Source organism: Epinephelus moara, chromosome 10, assembly GCF_006386435.1.
Source record: "Epinephelus moara isolate mb chromosome 10, YSFRI_EMoa_1.0, whole genome shotgun sequence".
Lineage (NCBI taxonomy): Eukaryota > Metazoa > Chordata > Actinopteri > Perciformes > Serranidae > Epinephelus > Epinephelus moara.
In genome coordinates this window covers 18,526,636-18,542,120 of record NC_065515.1, presented here as the reverse complement: position 1 = coordinate 18,542,120, position 15,485 = coordinate 18,526,636, and the positions used below count along the sequence as shown (strand labels likewise).

At 41.5% G+C, this 15,485-nt stretch overlaps 1 protein-coding gene across 6 annotated transcripts in view; it reads left to right on the top strand.

Moving 5' to 3' along the window:
- opa1 (OPA1 mitochondrial dynamin like GTPase) overlaps positions 1 to 15,485 on the top strand; it is a 43,605-nt gene that overhangs the window by 6,282 nt on the left and 21,838 nt on the right. For 2 of the 6 annotated variants that reach the window (XM_050054480.1, XM_050054478.1), the window contains 24 exons: positions 1,524 to 1,606; positions 3,313 to 3,468; positions 5,241 to 5,294; positions 5,604 to 5,708; positions 5,930 to 6,016; positions 6,362 to 6,475; positions 6,639 to 6,719; positions 6,822 to 6,896; positions 6,982 to 7,053; positions 7,202 to 7,301; positions 7,461 to 7,591; positions 8,047 to 8,119; positions 8,438 to 8,510; positions 8,596 to 8,711; positions 9,774 to 9,838; positions 10,541 to 10,617; positions 12,186 to 12,351; positions 12,677 to 12,829; positions 13,047 to 13,155; positions 13,328 to 13,407; positions 13,622 to 13,762; positions 13,940 to 14,056; positions 14,169 to 14,262; positions 14,648 to 14,758. In XM_050054480.1, coding sequence (XP_049910437.1) covers positions 1,524 to 1,606; positions 3,313 to 3,468; positions 5,241 to 5,294; positions 5,604 to 5,708; positions 5,930 to 6,016; positions 6,362 to 6,475; positions 6,639 to 6,719; positions 6,822 to 6,896; positions 6,982 to 7,053; positions 7,202 to 7,301; positions 7,461 to 7,591; positions 8,047 to 8,119; positions 8,438 to 8,510; positions 8,596 to 8,711; positions 9,774 to 9,838; positions 10,541 to 10,617; positions 12,186 to 12,351; positions 12,677 to 12,829; positions 13,047 to 13,155; positions 13,328 to 13,407; positions 13,622 to 13,762; positions 13,940 to 14,056; positions 14,169 to 14,262; positions 14,648 to 14,758 — 2,433 coding nt within the window. Of the gene's footprint in view, positions 1 to 1,523; positions 1,607 to 3,309; positions 3,469 to 5,240; positions 5,295 to 5,603; positions 5,709 to 5,929; positions 6,017 to 6,361; positions 6,476 to 6,638; positions 6,720 to 6,821; positions 6,897 to 6,981; positions 7,054 to 7,201; positions 7,302 to 7,460; positions 7,592 to 8,046; positions 8,120 to 8,437; positions 8,511 to 8,595; positions 8,712 to 9,773; positions 9,839 to 10,540; positions 10,618 to 12,185; positions 12,352 to 12,676; positions 12,830 to 13,046; positions 13,156 to 13,327; positions 13,408 to 13,621; positions 13,763 to 13,939; positions 14,057 to 14,168; positions 14,263 to 14,647; positions 14,759 to 15,485 lie in introns of all 6 variants that reach the window. The other 4 variants (XM_050054479.1, XM_050054477.1, XM_050054483.1 and 1 more) reach the window with 2 other exon arrangements.

Sequence of the window (15,485 nt, the reverse complement as noted above, 5' to 3'; positions counted from 1 at the left end):
AACCTGCCGTGGCTTTGTTTTTCCTGGTCTGAAAAGCTCCTAAATGCAGATCCAGTGTTTTTTCCTTTAGTATGTCCCCGTCTTCCCTTTTGACTCTCTTTAACCCGACTGTCCTTGGCTTTACTTTGTCCTACCTGTGTGGTTTTTGCCTCCTTTGACTTCCACCCTCTCTCTCCCCTGGCCTGTGTGGGCTGCTTTCTTTAACTACACTGGCATTCACTAACCCATGGGTGATTTTAGTCTGCTTCTAGTTGTTTACACTCAAATGTTTGGAAAATGCACACAAAATACATTTTATATAGAACATACATTGATGTTTTAATATGTCAAGATGCTGACATATGTTAATGTTCACTAAATTTTTGTCTTCTTAAGTGAAGGCAAATACTGGTAAATAATAACAATTGCATAACCCTGAAATGTATTAAAGGTCATGCACAGTGTATGGAAAGACTGTATCTTTCAAAGTCATTTATACGAGGCCAGATGGGACCACACCTCTCTTGTGAGTCATAGAATCCGCAAAGGCGTGTTCCTGCCTCTTTAGGTTTCAACGTCATGGATTTCATGGATTAAGAAAAAATGTTTTCCATGACTGTTTCAAGTTCATTACATTTAATGTATGTAGATGTGATATCTGACTTTGCACATCACATTACAGTGTGGTGTTTTTGTGAACATCTACCTCATATATATATAGCTAAGCAGACTTTGCTTTGCGCATGGCAATAACAGCATGTTACCTCACATCATTAAAATGTAACTTTCTTTAGACAAATGCTTTCAATTGTTTTAAAGATACTTAATTGGTTTTTCTTTCAGCATTCAGTGATAGTCTTCTTTGAGCTCCATGTCATCGTCAGGGTTCTTTTATTTCACCAAGTAAAATCAGTAAACCATGTCCAACCATATACACAAATGAAACTTTCTAACTAGGTTTCAGAAAGCTTTATTGCATATTTTTACAGTTGCTTGACGAACTCCAAGTGTACTTAATGTTTTAAAGATACTTTTCAATCCTGCTGGAATTAATTACATAAAAACTAACAATGCCATTCTTAAACAATTTTAATTCTTGGTGTGGCTTCCACCATTACCGCAGTTTATTTAAAAAAAACACATTACAGTCACTGCAAATAAAGTCAATTACTAGATCAATAAATCAGTAGTCACAAACATTTCATGATCCCGATTAGACCGCTTTATTCCTGCTGTTGAAAGAAGTTTGGCAGTTTTTCAATTTTTGGTGAACTGTGATCAATGCAAAATTAAAACCCCAAATTATAGCATGTAACGCACATGTTATATATGTGTATATCAGTGCAAGCTTTTCCAAGCATTTGAAATGTTATCACTCTGGTCTCTATTTCTCTAATGATACGCATGCTTTAAATGATGGTTATCTGGCACCTCTTGGCTATGGGCATTATTGTCTCCCTCGGCTTGTTTACATTCAGCACTCAATTGTCAAGATGCATTCACACAAGTAACCTCACTCTGTGTCGTTGTGTCTCCACTGGTAGAAACCTCAGGCGATCCTCCACTAAAAGCCACAGACTCCTCTGCTGCAGCCACACAAGATGGCAGCGACAAGCAGTACAAAAAGGCAAGTTTGCAAAGCCTGTTGACACGTCTTACCTTTGTCCTCTGTACTCTACCACAGCTCGATTTCACTCAGCTTCCCTCTGCAGCCTGGCTATGTTTCACTTCAGTGGCAAGAACTGCGGAGGATTGAATCAAAATGTACTCAAAGTTTATATGAGTTTGTATTGTTGAAGCTTTTATGGGCCCTGAGGCACCAGGGAGAATTTAAAGACCATGTCCGTCACATAAGCTGTTAAAAGATGCTTACAAAGCCCTAGTTATATGAACTAATGCACTCATACTGGTACATTCAATCATTTTGACTGTGTTTTGATTCAATCAGTTCGTCTGAAAGTAATTTGTTAGTTTCACAAACTACAGTATAATCACGACACGCTTTTTAGACCATGTGACAGTGTTATGGAAAGACATAGCTCTTCCTATTTCATGACATTAGCTGTGATTTAGCATATATAATGTTTCATTGTTACCATGTGCATATTGTATGGCACTTATTCTGAAATTTTATGCACTGAAATGGATCATTTCTTCAAAAGTGCCATTATAGTTGCCATGCATCTCAGCAGCTCCAGAATGATCATTCATCTCTCTAGCTTCGGCAGTCTCTGGCAGAACACTAGATGTGCACATCTGTTTTATTGCTGTTGTCCTCTCTGTTTCTTTTTCATTTTGTTCTTTTCTGCACAGTTTCAGTGTCTCTCTGTTCCATTGTTGTGTTTTTTATGTGTTTTTATCACTGTGCAGAATCAAAACTTAAACAATGACAAGATTGTGAAGGTCTGACAACAAATATTAAGAAGAGATACATTTAAAAAACAGTGATGTTGGGCTTTCCTCTCCTATGCCCTGCTTTTAATCTGCAATCGTGGTCTCCAACATGAGCTCAAAAGACAACGCAACTCTTACAAGTTGGCGTTTTGCTTCAAATTTTTGTATGTGCATTTCACAGAGGAGAAAAAAACCCAAACAAATCATAAAGTTAAATGAAGTCATGTTGGGGACCTTTGAATTAAAGCAGATTTCTCCTGCTGTACACCATGCTTTCTGCTTCGCCCCTGATAGAGCTGTATCCCAATGCTGGCTGAGCTTATTTTAATCATCATCATCATCTTCAGCATCATCAGACCGATGATGTCCAGAACCACCTAGCATCATTATCTTGCAGCACATTAAAACAGTGTCATCTTATCTTGGTTATTGTTTTACCTTTATAGTAAAACCTGTATTTCCACTCTGTTTTCGCTAGTGCTAAATTCAACAATGAAAATCTGTTCTAGTGTTGTCTGGTGAACACACAGTCATTGTTCCACGATGGTGCATGATGGTGAGGAAAGAGAGCTGAGTCATTGTTGTTGCCACATGCTGAGAGGTGCTGGTTGTGGTATTAGTCACCTCCTCTGCCTTCAGTCTGGCAAAGTTTGGCATCTCCCCTTTATGTTTGAGAGAGACTGACTTTGTTGGGTAGCACTGATGACAGTGGCGAGATTAACAAAGCCAAACACCTTGATTCTGTTAAACTCAAGCCTCGAATGAATCATCACTCTCCAGCCTGATCAGCACCAATGCCAGTGTCTGACACAGGCCAAGTGTCCTCTGTTGAAGCTCTGTGAATGGATGCAGCATTGGCCTGTGTGGCTGAGCCCAGTGGCTGGTTGATGTCTTTGTTGCTGCTCCTACCTGTCTCTGATTATGACATACCCCCAGCAGGGTCTGCTCGGCGAGCTCATTCTTATTCAGCAGCAGATCCAGCGGCACGAGGAGGAGGTCCGGCGGGCCGCGGCAGCCAATAGCGCGCGTCCCCCACCGCCAGAGCCTGCTCCCAGTCCGCCTCCGAACCCGAGCCCCCCTCAACAGAAACGCAAGGTGAAGGTCCAACCCCACTTAGATCGCCCTGTCCCACCAAAGTCTCCTAAATTGACGCAGCTGCAGGGAAGAAACAGTATATATAATTCAATTTCTACCAGCTGCCTTGTCAGATAATAGAGTCATTTAACACCAGGCTGAAAGCAGTGTTTCACTGCCCTCTGTGGTAAGAAGTTTCAAGTCTTTTGCACCTCTAACCACGGCCAGCATCAATGATTTGTGTGGCTGGACGTGCTCAGATGTCAGAGCACTGGCGTACTTTAGTTTACACTGCAACATCACTGCAGTGAGGTGAGAAGTTACACCACTGGAGGGCAGCAAAAACAAGATTTTCAGCTGATGTTAAGTTGCTCTTTAACTGACCTTATTTATGAGAATAGAGCTGGCAAGTTGAGCATTTATATAAAAAGATTTAACAGAAAGATTGATGATCCAAATTTTAGAAGCAGTGCTTTGTGTTATTTCCTAATATCCGGGGCATGGTAGTCACAACAACATGAACAGCTGCAAAATAATTCATTAACACAGTAATACACTCCAGTGCTGTGGCCATGCAATAAATGCAGTGTTTGTTATGCTGACCACATAGACAGCAACATCTTAAACATCTTAAAATAGAGTGCAACAAAGTACAAACACCACTATAAAACCAAACAACTCCTCTCTGGCTAAACCTATTTATTGCATTGCTGTTGCATTGGATGGCACCATGTTTTTCAGGTGTTTGTGTCTAGCCCTCTACTTTAAGCCACTGCAACTCTATATAGCAGTATAAAATAACCTTTTAAGATCATATTATAATATTTATAGTGCAGACAAATTGGCTTGTCAACACTTAAGACTGTTCCCTACCCAGTATACCCAACAGTAGCCTCCATGTGTCACCCCATAGTCTGTCAGGCTAAGCTTCGGTTGTGGAGAAGGCATGGTATCCTGGTTCCAGGTGCACAGTGTCGTAGCTCAGCTCATGCAAATGGATGGATTATCATCAGTAGTACGCCATTAATGAACGGAAACACTGCATGGAGTGAAGTGGCAACCAGCTGCATGGTGTGAGCTGCATTTTGAAGCTACCATGAATGGACCCAGCTGTATAATAGAGTTGACTACTGTATGCTCTCAACAGCAAGGAGGCCTTAAGCTAACAAGCAGTTTTGCAGTGCCTAAATGTTTAATGGAAATGTAAAACATTTTAGTAGAGTGGGCGCATATTGTTAAAGGTAATTTACAGCACACTTCTTGTTGTATAGTGTAGACATAGTTTTTGATAGAATAGTTTTGTGTGTTTTGTTAAATTCCCTTTCCTCTGCTGGCAATCCCATTTGTTCATGTATGCTGTGTCTCCTGCTTTCTGTCCTGTCTCTCATCCTGACAAACATCTTCAAAATATATTAACAAATGAGGTTTGCCCAATCATGAAAAATCAAGCTGTAATGACTGAATGATTTTGTGATTAATTTCAGCTGTATTTTTCAGGGCTCACTCTGATTTGTGCCTGTCTGTGAATCATAGCTTGTTGATTGGAGCGGAGTAATACCAGAATGAGTAGTGTCTGCCTGAAACTTGATCTTGGTTCCTCTCTTTATGCATTAATGTGACTCAACTCTGGTTCTCTCTGTAATACAGTGTGCACGTATTGAACCTTCGTGGTGCTGGTGGGATTTCGTGCTTGTGAGGTTGCACAGTGAGAGTAACGGGAAGCCCTTATTTTAGAAACTGAAAGAAAGCATTAACTCAATTTGTTGCTGTTCTGTTTCTATTTCAACCTCTAGTCATCAGACAAGGAAAAGATAGACCAGCTTCAAGAAGAACTTCTCCGTACACAGGTACCGTAGATTGTTACTTTTGAGAAAATCTATTTTAGTGGAACAGAGGAATGTTAGCAGTATCATGCAACTCATCCAGATCTGATTAAAGAGCTTTTATTTTGCAACATTTTTAAATACAGTATGTCTTATTTCACAGTGATATAACATTGAAAGCTGGTCAAATAGGTTGTTAAACTGCAGACTTGTTCGTAATATACTGTTTCTCACTGCACCATGACTGTAGATCAAACACTGCCACCAAGTTTGGACTAAAATGTTCCTTTTAGATGTAAATGTGACTGAAGCAGGTTGCTGTTTATCCCACAGCTAAAATATCAGCGGATGCTGGAGAGACTGGAGAAGGAGAATAAAGAGTTAAGGAAAGTGGTGCTGCAAAAAGACGATAAAGGGATTCATCAAAGGAAAGTGAAGGTGGGTGACATATATGAACCCATACACACAATAAGCATGGCGATACACACAACATAATTTTGAGTTTCTCCCAGTGAGGCTCAGATTCTACAGATACAGAGCTACTTTCTTGAAGTCTTTCCTGTAGTTATGTCATTGTCACTCTGGATAAGAGTGTCAACTAATTACAATGTAAATATGCGTATTGTTAATATTTATTGCTGCTGTGTCCCCTCATGTAGAAATCCCTCATTGACTTGTATTCTGAAGTGCTGGACATCTTGTCTGACTACGATGCCAACTACAACACCCAGGACCACCTACCCAGGGTAAGCAACAGTCAGATGTTCTTACTGGGTTTTTTTTGACACTCTGTTTACAGGCTTTAGAAGAATTTATTTGTGGACTATTTTTTTGTTTCAGATCCAAATAGGGGCAAGAAACATGCCAGTATTCAAAATGTTTTTTGCCGTTTATTTTTTGTCCTAGAATTTGTATCTTTGAATAATTCCACTCAACACCAACATCTATAAACTTGTTTAGTCCTCGACTGGATCCTGATCACATAATACCTCCTGTTTCCTTTTATGCTTTGTCCCCTAGCTCTTCTGCCCTCTGTCCTTTTATCTGTATTGTGTCCTGACCCTTATACATTTCCTCCTCTTCTCTTTCAGGTGGTTGTGGTCGGGGATCAGAGTGCTGGAAAGACGAGTGTGCTGGAGATGATAGCCCAGGCCAGGATCTTCCCCAGGGGCTCAGGAGAGATGATGACCCGCTCTCCTGTCAAGGTATGTGGGACCACACCGCCCGATGTTTGTGTAATGTTTCCTTTTAAAGGACAAAAAAAAAAATGCTAAAATGACAGCTTTGACAGCAATTGGGAGGCAGAAGTGATTATAAAGGAATAATGTTTTGTGAGAGGAAAATGTTTAAACAATCTTCCATCTGCAGGTAACACTAAGCGAAGGCCCCCACCATGTGGCCTTGTTTAAGGACAGTGGCCGAGAGTTTGACCTTACCAAGGAGGAGGATGTAAGTCACAATGTCACTCACTCCATCCACCCAATATGAATTTTAGCACTTCTTAAATCTGTTTACACCATCATATCTGGCGTTGCTTCCTCCGTCTTACAGCTGGCTGCACTGAGGCGTGAGATTGAGCTGAGGATGAGGAAGAGTGTGAAGGAGGGACAGACCGTCAGCAGTGAGGTTGGACATACGGCTACCGTTCACATTGCTAACAAAGCTGCCACTTGCTGATTTGAAATAACAATGTTTATTTTTTGCATGTCAGACAATATCCCTGAGTGTCAAAGGCCCCGGCATCCAGAGGATGGTGCTTGTTGATTTACCAGGAGTCATCAGTGTGAGTATACATTTTTGATTTTATAAAGGTGGGAATATTCGCAAATTTCTTGGACTGTTAAGCTTCGTAAAATCAAAGCCAATAGACCAAACTTATCTTTAACAAATACAGTAATACATTTTAATTTTTTAATGTGTGTCTCTCTCAGACTGTGACTGCAGGCATGGCAACAGATACTAAGGAAACCATCTTCAGCATCAGCAAGGCCTACATGCAGAACCCCAATGCAATCATCCTCTGTATTCAGGGTGAGCCATGAGTACACTAATTACAGTTGCAGCAATCATATAAAGGCATCAGTTCTGTTAATTAACAAACAGGGAGATCATCTGTCATACTCTTTACTCTCCTTGTAATGATATGTACACCATTATCATATCCCTTGTGCTCTCCTTGTCTCCCTCCAGATGGCAGTGTGGATGCGGAGAGGAGCATTGTCACAGACTTGGTGAGCCAGATGGACCCCCAGGGGAAGAGGACCATCTTTGTCCTGACCAAGGTGGACTTGGCTGAGAAGAACCTGGCCAGCCCGAGCAGAGTAAGATGGCTTAACTATTCCAAAAATCCAGAACAGTGGTAATTAATATGTAAGGAACTATACTGACTATTAATGCCTCGGCACGTATTCACTTATTTCATCACAGTTACTGTAACAAAAGCATGAATCTGTCCACAGAATTGCTGAGTTCAGTTCTTTAAAGTAATAAAATCAGTCGTAATTATTATCATCTGTTGTTGAATGGCATCAAGAACATGGAAATAGTGAGCACAGACTCTGAATTTAATTAATGAAACAGCTGCAGATTTCAGAACAGTTGCAAACCAGTGGGTAAAGTCTCAGCCACTGTGAGTGAAGCTATATGCAGCTTCACCACAGGAGGGAGCTCAGCACTTTTGAATTAACTTGATGGTCTCTCAGTGAGCCAGTGTTATGCAAGCGTGTACAACAGACTGGACTGATGTGTGTCCTGTGCTTTACATGTGCTCTTTCAGATCCAGCAAATAGTCGAAGGAAAACTGTTTCCCATGAAGGCCCTGGGCTACTTTGCAGTGGTGACCGGAAAAGGTAACATCTTCTACTGAGTGATCCATCATGTCGCATTTCACATTATTTAATGAATGCCTCCGGGTAGTGATCACGCCTGAATCCACTAACTCAGTTTAATGACACTAACTGTGGTAACTGTGGAGGTAATTGGAGGCTCTCTGTGGCTTTTCTAACATATTGTTGTTTGCATACATTTCTTTGTAGGGAAGTTTTTGCCCTGTATAACCTGAATTATGTAGCTTTCGTACTGTGATTACATACATTTAGATATTATTATTTTTGTGTTTGAAATTCAGGATTAACTGAGTTGTCATTGTGCTGTCGTCTTGTGTGCAGGGAGCAGTGGTGAAAGCATAGACTCCATTAAAGACTACGAGGAAGACTTCTTCCAGAACTCCAGATTACTAAGGCAGGTTACTTATGACTCACTAAACAGTAATGATTCATCAAATGTTTTCAATTTAAGCTGACAATGAACGTATGTGTGCAACTAGGGACGGCATGCTGAAGCACCACCAGGTGACCACAAAGAACTTGAGTCTGGCCGTCTCTGACTGCTTCTGGAAGATGGTCAGGGAGTCTGTTGAGCAGCAGGCTGATGTCTTTAAAGGTATGAATGCACTCACAGGACGAACCTTTATCCCAGGGAGGGCTGACTGATTTATATGCCTTGTTATTCATGCCATTGAGTGAATGTTTATATCCAGTGGCTTTTACAGTCCTAGTTTAATTGTGTGAGTGGACATGGTTGGATTTTATCCATTAACTGTACAGGGAACAGGTGCTACTACTCCTCCTCTGCTCTCCCACCTCCCTGTATTGGCCTTCCTCAGCCCACCCTGCCACACTTTTCCACTCTCTCAGCCCTGCCTTCCAACTGCAATTAGTCTAGACAATCTCAAGCCCATTGCTAACAGCACAGGAGATTTATGGCCGTGAGACTGCAGCTCCCATAGGCCTATTGTGTGGTGTATCGATCCATATCCCATCAAATCACACACAGCCGGCCTCTATCCTCCATGCTTGGCGCCAGCATGGCCCCACAAACCAGCAATTAGCCTAATCTCCACAGTGGATAGGGAGCTGTGAAAAGGGACAGCGGGCTTGGTGTGTGTTTGTGTGTGTGTGTGTGCGTGTGCGTGTGCGTGTGCGTGTGCGTGTGCGTCTCCCTCTGTCTCTGTGCACATACATAAGAACTAAAACTCTGACTTTTGATAAAGTGTGTGTGATTGGCCCCGTCCCCTCTCCTCCTAAGGGACCAGTTAACAAAGTGAGTGTGCAAAGTGCGCAGCGGCTTTTATTAAAGGATAGGCACCATTTGCAGTCTGAAAGCTGCCTTTATATCATACCAGGTTTAAACAAAGCAGCCCTGTGCCTGTATGCTCGTTGCCTGTTGACTGTAGAGAATTACTATTTAATGGAGCGTAACATCAAAGGAGATGAGTTTCGTCCAGGCATGAGAATGAGCACATGCTAATGACACATATTAAGGTGGATTTATTTTAAAAATTTAAGGGGGCTGGTTAAGTAGAAGGCTTTAAAGATGATGAAACCATTGACATCCAATTATAACTTGACTTATGTAAAATGTAAAGTTAGCGATTGTTCATTCTGCTGTTGATAAGGTGTATATAAATCATATATTAATTTTCACTGTCCCTCCTCATCCCAGCATCTCGCTTCAACCTGGAGACAGAATGGAAGAACAACTATCCTCGTCTGAGAGAGCTGGACAGGGTGAGAAGCACAAACAGCAAGTGCACGTAAATGACACATTTACGTTGCTCTTTTACCCATTTGTGACAGAAGACTGCATTTAGTATGAGAAGGACAAATGCTAGAACTTTTGTTGTGATTGTTCTAACGTATTGAAATCTGGTACGGACATACTTTAGACAAGTATTGACCAATACAACTTGGAAATTTTCAGATCACATGAAAAATCACACTTTTATCAATAGTCAAAGTCAGGATTTTTGAAAATTGAGAAATGATTTGTTTTTTTCTTTGTTTTTTAACACACATATATGCATTTCTTTGATATTCAACTTGTTATTAGCCCACAGATACCAATTATGTGACTGTGCTCCTTGTAGTTTCTCAGATAAATACATTTTTGTAGGGCACATGAGACTACTGATTCCTATGGATAAACATTGATCCTGTGTGCTAGGGCTGAACGATATGCAAAAAAAGTCATACTGCGATTATGTTGCCGGATATTACGATTGTGCTATGCATTGCGACTTAGTAGGAATGGCAATTTTTGCATTTCATTGACTCATTTCAAAAGGATATGGAGGAAAGAAAAGTGGTACCTCATTGGAGGGCCTGTTTGGAAATACAGGGCCTTCAAACAACAGTTGGACACCATTTAATTTTCGAAAGAGTTGTAGTAACAAAACTGATTTCCCTTTTTTTTTTCTCTCTCTCTCTCAGAATGAACTCTACGAAAAGGCCAAAAATGAAATCTTGGATGAAGTCATTAGTTTGAGTCAAGTGACCCCACAACACTGGTAAGTTAACAAGTTAATAACTTTGGTTCATTAGTTGCTATTACTATGTATAAGAAAAAATCAAGGCTGCTGTCAGTGTTAACTTTAAATACAGGTAAATTGTTTGTAGGTGTTGTAATATTTTGACATGTTCTTTGACATGAACTTTTGTATGCTGCTGTCTTGGCCATGTCTCTCTTGTAAAAGAGATGGTTGATCTCCAGGGAACTTACCTGGATAAATATGGGTTAATTAAATAAAATAAAATTTTCAATAACACAGAAACTTAGGTCCAAGCAGATTTTTTATTTTAATATAAAATAAATTCATTTAGATACCATCAGCAGCACAGATGTTTTAAATTGTAGGTAAACCTTTTTTACTACTAAAACATATCAATGACTTATCAGTGTGCTTTTTTATGTTTTTTGGTTGATAGCTTTTATTTTATTTTAAGTGCAGATCTGATCCAGTTCTCTAAATGCACAGTGCTTCAGTTTTGTAAATGTAGATCCTGGGGCGTCGGTGGCTTAGTGGTAGAGCAGGTGCCCCATGTACAAGGCTGCTGCCGCAGCGGCCCGGGTTCGACTCCAGCCTGTGGCCCTTTGCTGCATGTCACTCCCTCTCTCTCCCCCCTTCAAACTTGTCTGTCCTATACATTAAAGGCTAAAAAGCCCAAAAAATATCTTTAAAAAAAAAATGTAGATCCTCATTTTACTATTGTTAGCATTAATGTTTTCTCCACTCTATGTAGGATATTGGTCTTAATGAGATGCCATCTTATGAGAAATGAACTGTGTAAAATTGTCTGCCCGGCCTTTGGCTAAAGGCAGTTACATCATGTATTTGCACTGCTGCGGCACTCAACCAGACATGAGAGGGAAATTATTTTTTTGGCAAACTGCAGGTCTGTCTCTTGGCACATTTATCTGTGCACGCATGTATAGTTATACCTCACCCCCTGTGAGGAAAACATTGCTAAATGAGATGTATGCATGGTGTTGTGGCCGTCCCCAGTGAGCGTGCCATCAGTACACCCGGATCAATACTCTGATGAATGGCCCACGGACGGGAACAGGGGTGGCCCTGTTAGCCAGCCAGCAGCCAGCCAGCACTATTGGAGATAGCGCTTATTGACAGTGAGGAGTGCTAGCCTGAACAAAAGGGGAGCCTAATGAAATATGACCGTGTGTTTATGATAAATGAGAGAGGCACAACACCGGTTGGATCTCAGGGGGACTTGGGTAGGGTTTTGTTCTATTGTCACACTGCCCTGGAGAGATAGAGCGAGAGTGTGGAGGCTGTTAGCTGCTAACAGGGTCAGACTAGAGCTGTATTGGAATCTACAGTCAAGTGCAATTGCTGCAGCACCGACTACACAAGTGAAAGCAGCTTAGCCAAGAACAATCCCTCTTCACTTATTGTTCTCATACCCCACCGGGTCACTTACCTAAACTGAGATGGACACCTGGAAGCAACTCTGTTACACACACTCTTGAAAGTTACATGCTGCAGTATGGTTGAAGTGACCTAACATGCTACTAGAAGTCAGAACTAAATGACTTAACTTATCTTTTTTTCTCTCCCAGGGAGTCCATCTTGCAGAAGAAGCTGTGGGAACGTGTTTCCACCCATGTGATTGAGAACATCTACCTGCCTGCTGCCCAAACAATGGACTCGGGCACCTTTAACACCACCGTCGACATCAAGCTCAAGCAGTGGACCGACAAGCAGCTTCCACACAAAGCACTGGAGGTAACGCACATGGTCTTTATACAACTGGTCATGATGTCATTCAGATTGTTAGAAGGGAGGTGTTGCCGATCCCATAAAATCAAATCAGACTTAGGGTAAATTAGATTTTATAAGTTGACCCTCACTGGTATGAGGAAATTTCTAAATATAAATTGTTTATGAGCTTGTTCCTAAATAATAATCATTGTTCTTAACCACTTATATTTGGTTGAACTACTTTGCCGCAGGCTGCAGATATGTAAAAAAAGAAAAGAAATTCTAGCAGGCAATGGCCTTGTTGTAATATGAGCCTCCTCCTTCCCCACTATACTTGGCTTCCCATCAGGTTGCCTGGGAGACGCTGCAGGAAGAGTTTGCCCGCTTCATGGCTGAATACAAAGGCAAAGACCAGGACGACATTTTTGACAAGTTGAAGGAGGCTGTGAAGGACGAGAGCATCAAGAGGCACAAGTGGAATGAGAGGGCCATGGACAGCCTGGTAAACACACCATAAATCCAGCCTGTGGACAGAGAGCACATGCACTAGTTGATTTAACCCTTCCTGAAGAATAAAACATTTCCAGATCATGTGTACTGATCTTGCTAACACTGATGAAAATGCACAAGACTTTATATGCATAGCAATTGCTTTGCAGCTCCACTGACTTTGTCTTCTTGCCATGTGTGTGTGTGTGTCTGTCTGTCTGTTGTGTCAGAGGGTGATCCAACACAATGCCCTAGAAGACCGCTCCATCACAGACAAGCCTCAGTGGGATGCAGCAATACAGTTCATGGAGGAAACCCTGCAGTCACGCCTCAAAGACAGTACGTTGGCCTCATACAATGTCACTTACCCAGTACTAGACTCACCTTCCAGTCTTAAAGAGGACCTTTTATGCTAATTTTAGGCTCATACTTGTATTGTGGGTTGCTATTGGAACATGTTTACATGTCTTTTATACTTGTCTTTCTGTTTCGTTCATCTCTCTTCTTATAGCTGAGTCAGTAATCAGAGATATGGTGGGTCCAGGCTGGAGGCAGAGGTGGTTCAACTGGATCAATCGCACACCAGATCAGGTCAGTTTGAGGGGTCTCTCCTAATTCCTGGGTATAACTATGCTCTTTTTCAAGAGAGACCACAAAAAACTTAAAACTGGATTCTCTCCATGTCCAGTACTTGGAGGTTTAAGAGCTTGGTTGAAGCACACAATACATTTAATAATCATCTTCGTCTAAGCACCCATTTGCCACCATGAGAACAGCGCTCACCTCCTTTTCTTTGACTTTGTAGCACATTCGTAATGAAACGAAAAATGAGCTGGAGCGCTTGCTGAAGCTACACGATGAGCATACAGCCTACTTGGCCAATGACGAGGTCACCACAGTCAGGAAGAATCTGGAGGCACGAGGAGTTGAGGTTGACCCTGTGCTGGTGAGATTAAAACACCTGTGTGAAGACAGGACAAAAAATCTTGATGTCTTAAATGCAACAAAATTTCAGTGCCAGTTTGAATCATCTTTGTCCATCAGCTTTAACATGCACACAGTGTTTGTGCCTGATGTCATTATGTCTACCTTCCATTAACTGCTGACTTTCTCATCTGGTCAGATCAAGGACACGTGGCATCAGCTGTATCGCCGACACTTCTTGCAGAAGGCGCTGTCTCACTGTAACCTCTGTAAGAGAGGTTTCTACTACTACCAGAGACACTTTGTTGACTCTGAGGTAAGGATAGAGGATGAGTAATACTGAGTTGTTTTTCTTCTCCACCTTATTCTCAGCTATATTTAAGCTCAATGTGTGAAAAGCTAAAATGTGTGCTTGGTTTTTATTCCAGTTGGAGTGCAATGATGTGGTACTGTTCTGGAGGATCCAGAGGATGCTGGTCATCACGGCCAACACTCTCCGACAGCAGCTCACCAACACTGAGGGTAAGGAATATGCATACAGTATATGGTGTATATTATTTAAAGAAAAAAAGTGCAAATTATGGCTCATTTTGGCTCATTACACCAAACGTACGATTTAGCTTTTTCTGAAGGAGTACAAATATGTTTGACTGCAGCAGCAGGGCAGCTGTTCATAACCAGTCATTGATGACCATTCAATAAAATTCCGCGAAATTGGTCTTATCACGAGTATGCTCAAAACCACCTCTAGTGAGAATAGACAATTCATCTCGTGACCATTTTAATGATGTCAAAAGGTGCTGATCGTATAATTCAATGGATACACGGAGAGAAAAATCTGATGCATTGATTGAATATTGATTGTTGTGCTCTGTGTGTGTGTTTGTTCCTCCATTTGTCTTCTCAGTGCGCCGACTGGAGAAAAATGTGAAGGAGGTGCTGGATGACTTCGGGGAGGACATGGAGAAGAAGACCCACCTCATCACTGGACGCCGAGTCCAGCTGGCCGAGGATCTCAGTAAGACACACAAAGACTTACAGCAGAAAATTATGACTGTTCATAAGTTGAATAGAAACACAAGTTTAAGGAGAAGCTTTGTCACTATCAGCTTGTGCCGTTGGTTGTTGTAGGGATCATGCAAGTGATTTTAATTACCCAAACTACTAGACCCCAGTAAACTTTGGATATGTTTAGTAAATGGTTCCTTTACAGGAAATGTTGAAGCTGTCAGTAGGTGGCAGTAGTGCTAAAGGAAATGATCGTGACCGATGTGATATAGCAGTGTTGGTTCAGTTGAAGCATCAAACTGATACAGTGCAGACAAGTTAAGATTACTCAGATGTCAGCTGGCAGTTTGCTTTTGAAGCTTCTTTTTAAGACAGATTGACTGTTGCTGTTCATGTTATAAGCATTAATGCAGCCACATTGCAAACAAGGTTGGCTGCACTGGTATGTACTTGTCTCACACGGTGCTGGGTAGGTGTAAAGATTTGAAACTTAAGTTATGGTTTCCACTTACATTCATGTTAAACCCACCATGTTCATCCCTGCATGAATTGCTGGCCCCATGAGACCAAACACATACACTGGACATACCTGTTTGTGATGACATCCCTCATCATATGTGGTTCTTACTACATATTTGGGGTCTTGAATCGGTGTGTGTGTCTCTGTCTGTGGGTCTGCAGCAGTGTGCTGGCTCTCTGCCTGTCAGGTCAAGCCACCAGCCCAGCTCTCTGTTAAC